Source organism: Lepisosteus platostomus, chromosome 7 (assembly GCF_059453375.1).
Source record: "Lepisosteus platostomus isolate fLepPlt1 chromosome 7, fLepPlt1.hap1, whole genome shotgun sequence".
NCBI classification, from domain to species: domain Eukaryota; kingdom Metazoa; phylum Chordata; class Actinopteri; order Semionotiformes; family Lepisosteidae; genus Lepisosteus; species Lepisosteus platostomus.
This window is the reverse complement of record NC_142617.1, coordinates 13,233,400-13,234,341: the sequence shown is the minus strand read 5'-3', so window position 1 is coordinate 13,234,341 and position 942 is coordinate 13,233,400. Positions and strand designations below refer to the sequence as shown.

Below are 942 nucleotides of genomic sequence, written 5' to 3'. Positions count from 1 at the left end.
CTAGATTGGTGTCACTTTTCGATTGAAAACCAGTGGTATTTTGCTTCTGATCTCCTTTGTTCTGAGGCCATATATTATTGGATTCAGTGTCGGGGGAAATACTAAGACAAACACTGACAATATTTTCTTTGCATGAGGTGAAAATCCCTCAATACGATATGCAAGTATAGGAAGAACACCAGTAACTTCCAAAATAACGAAGCTTACTAAATGAGTACCACAAGTCTGAATGGCTTTACCTTTAGCGTCAGACAGTTTGTTATTCAAACACGTGAAAAGTATCTGGAGGTATGTATAAATAACAACACTTATAGATAACGCCTGTAAAGAAAATGTTATAAAGAGCCCATAAATGTTATTTGTGCTTGTATCTGCACAGACTAGTCTCACAAGAGAAGGATTATCACAATAAATGTTAGAAATCAAGGACCGACATCGTGGTAACCGCAGAACCATAAGAAAAAGCACAACTATCATAGTGACATCAACTATCCAAATCAGAACAATAATTTTTAATAAACAGGTATTAGTCATAATTGCATGGTATCTTAAAGGACAGCATATCGCTAAATATCTATCAAATGCCATTGCTATTAGTATCAACAAAGAACCCACTGCATAAATGTGGACAAAGAAAGCCTGTATGACACAGGCTGTATAACTTATTGACCTTGAATCAAGTAAAATTTCTTTCATTAAAGCGGGAAATAAGGCAGTTGCTCCCATTAGGTCATTGACAGGGAGATTAAAAACTAGTAGATACATTGGTTCATGTAAATGTTTCTCCATAGCAATTGTAATAAGGATTATTAGATTACAGAAAAGAATAATGCAATAAATTAACATTCCAAAAATGAATGCAGGGTAGACCCATCCAGGGGGAATGTTAAAGCTTTCCAGTGAAAGAAGAGATGTGACATCAGAAGAGTTATTCATGTGCAT

At 35.1% G+C, this 942-nt stretch overlaps 1 protein-coding gene across 1 annotated transcript; it reads right to left on the bottom strand.

The window, feature by feature from the left end:
* On the bottom strand, nt 1-942 carry LOC148658259 (olfactory receptor 52K2-like). Its single transcript, XM_088641920.1, has one exon. It carries the CDS (start codon nt 940-942, stop codon nt 1-3), a length of 942 nt encoding a protein of 313 aa, XP_088498046.1.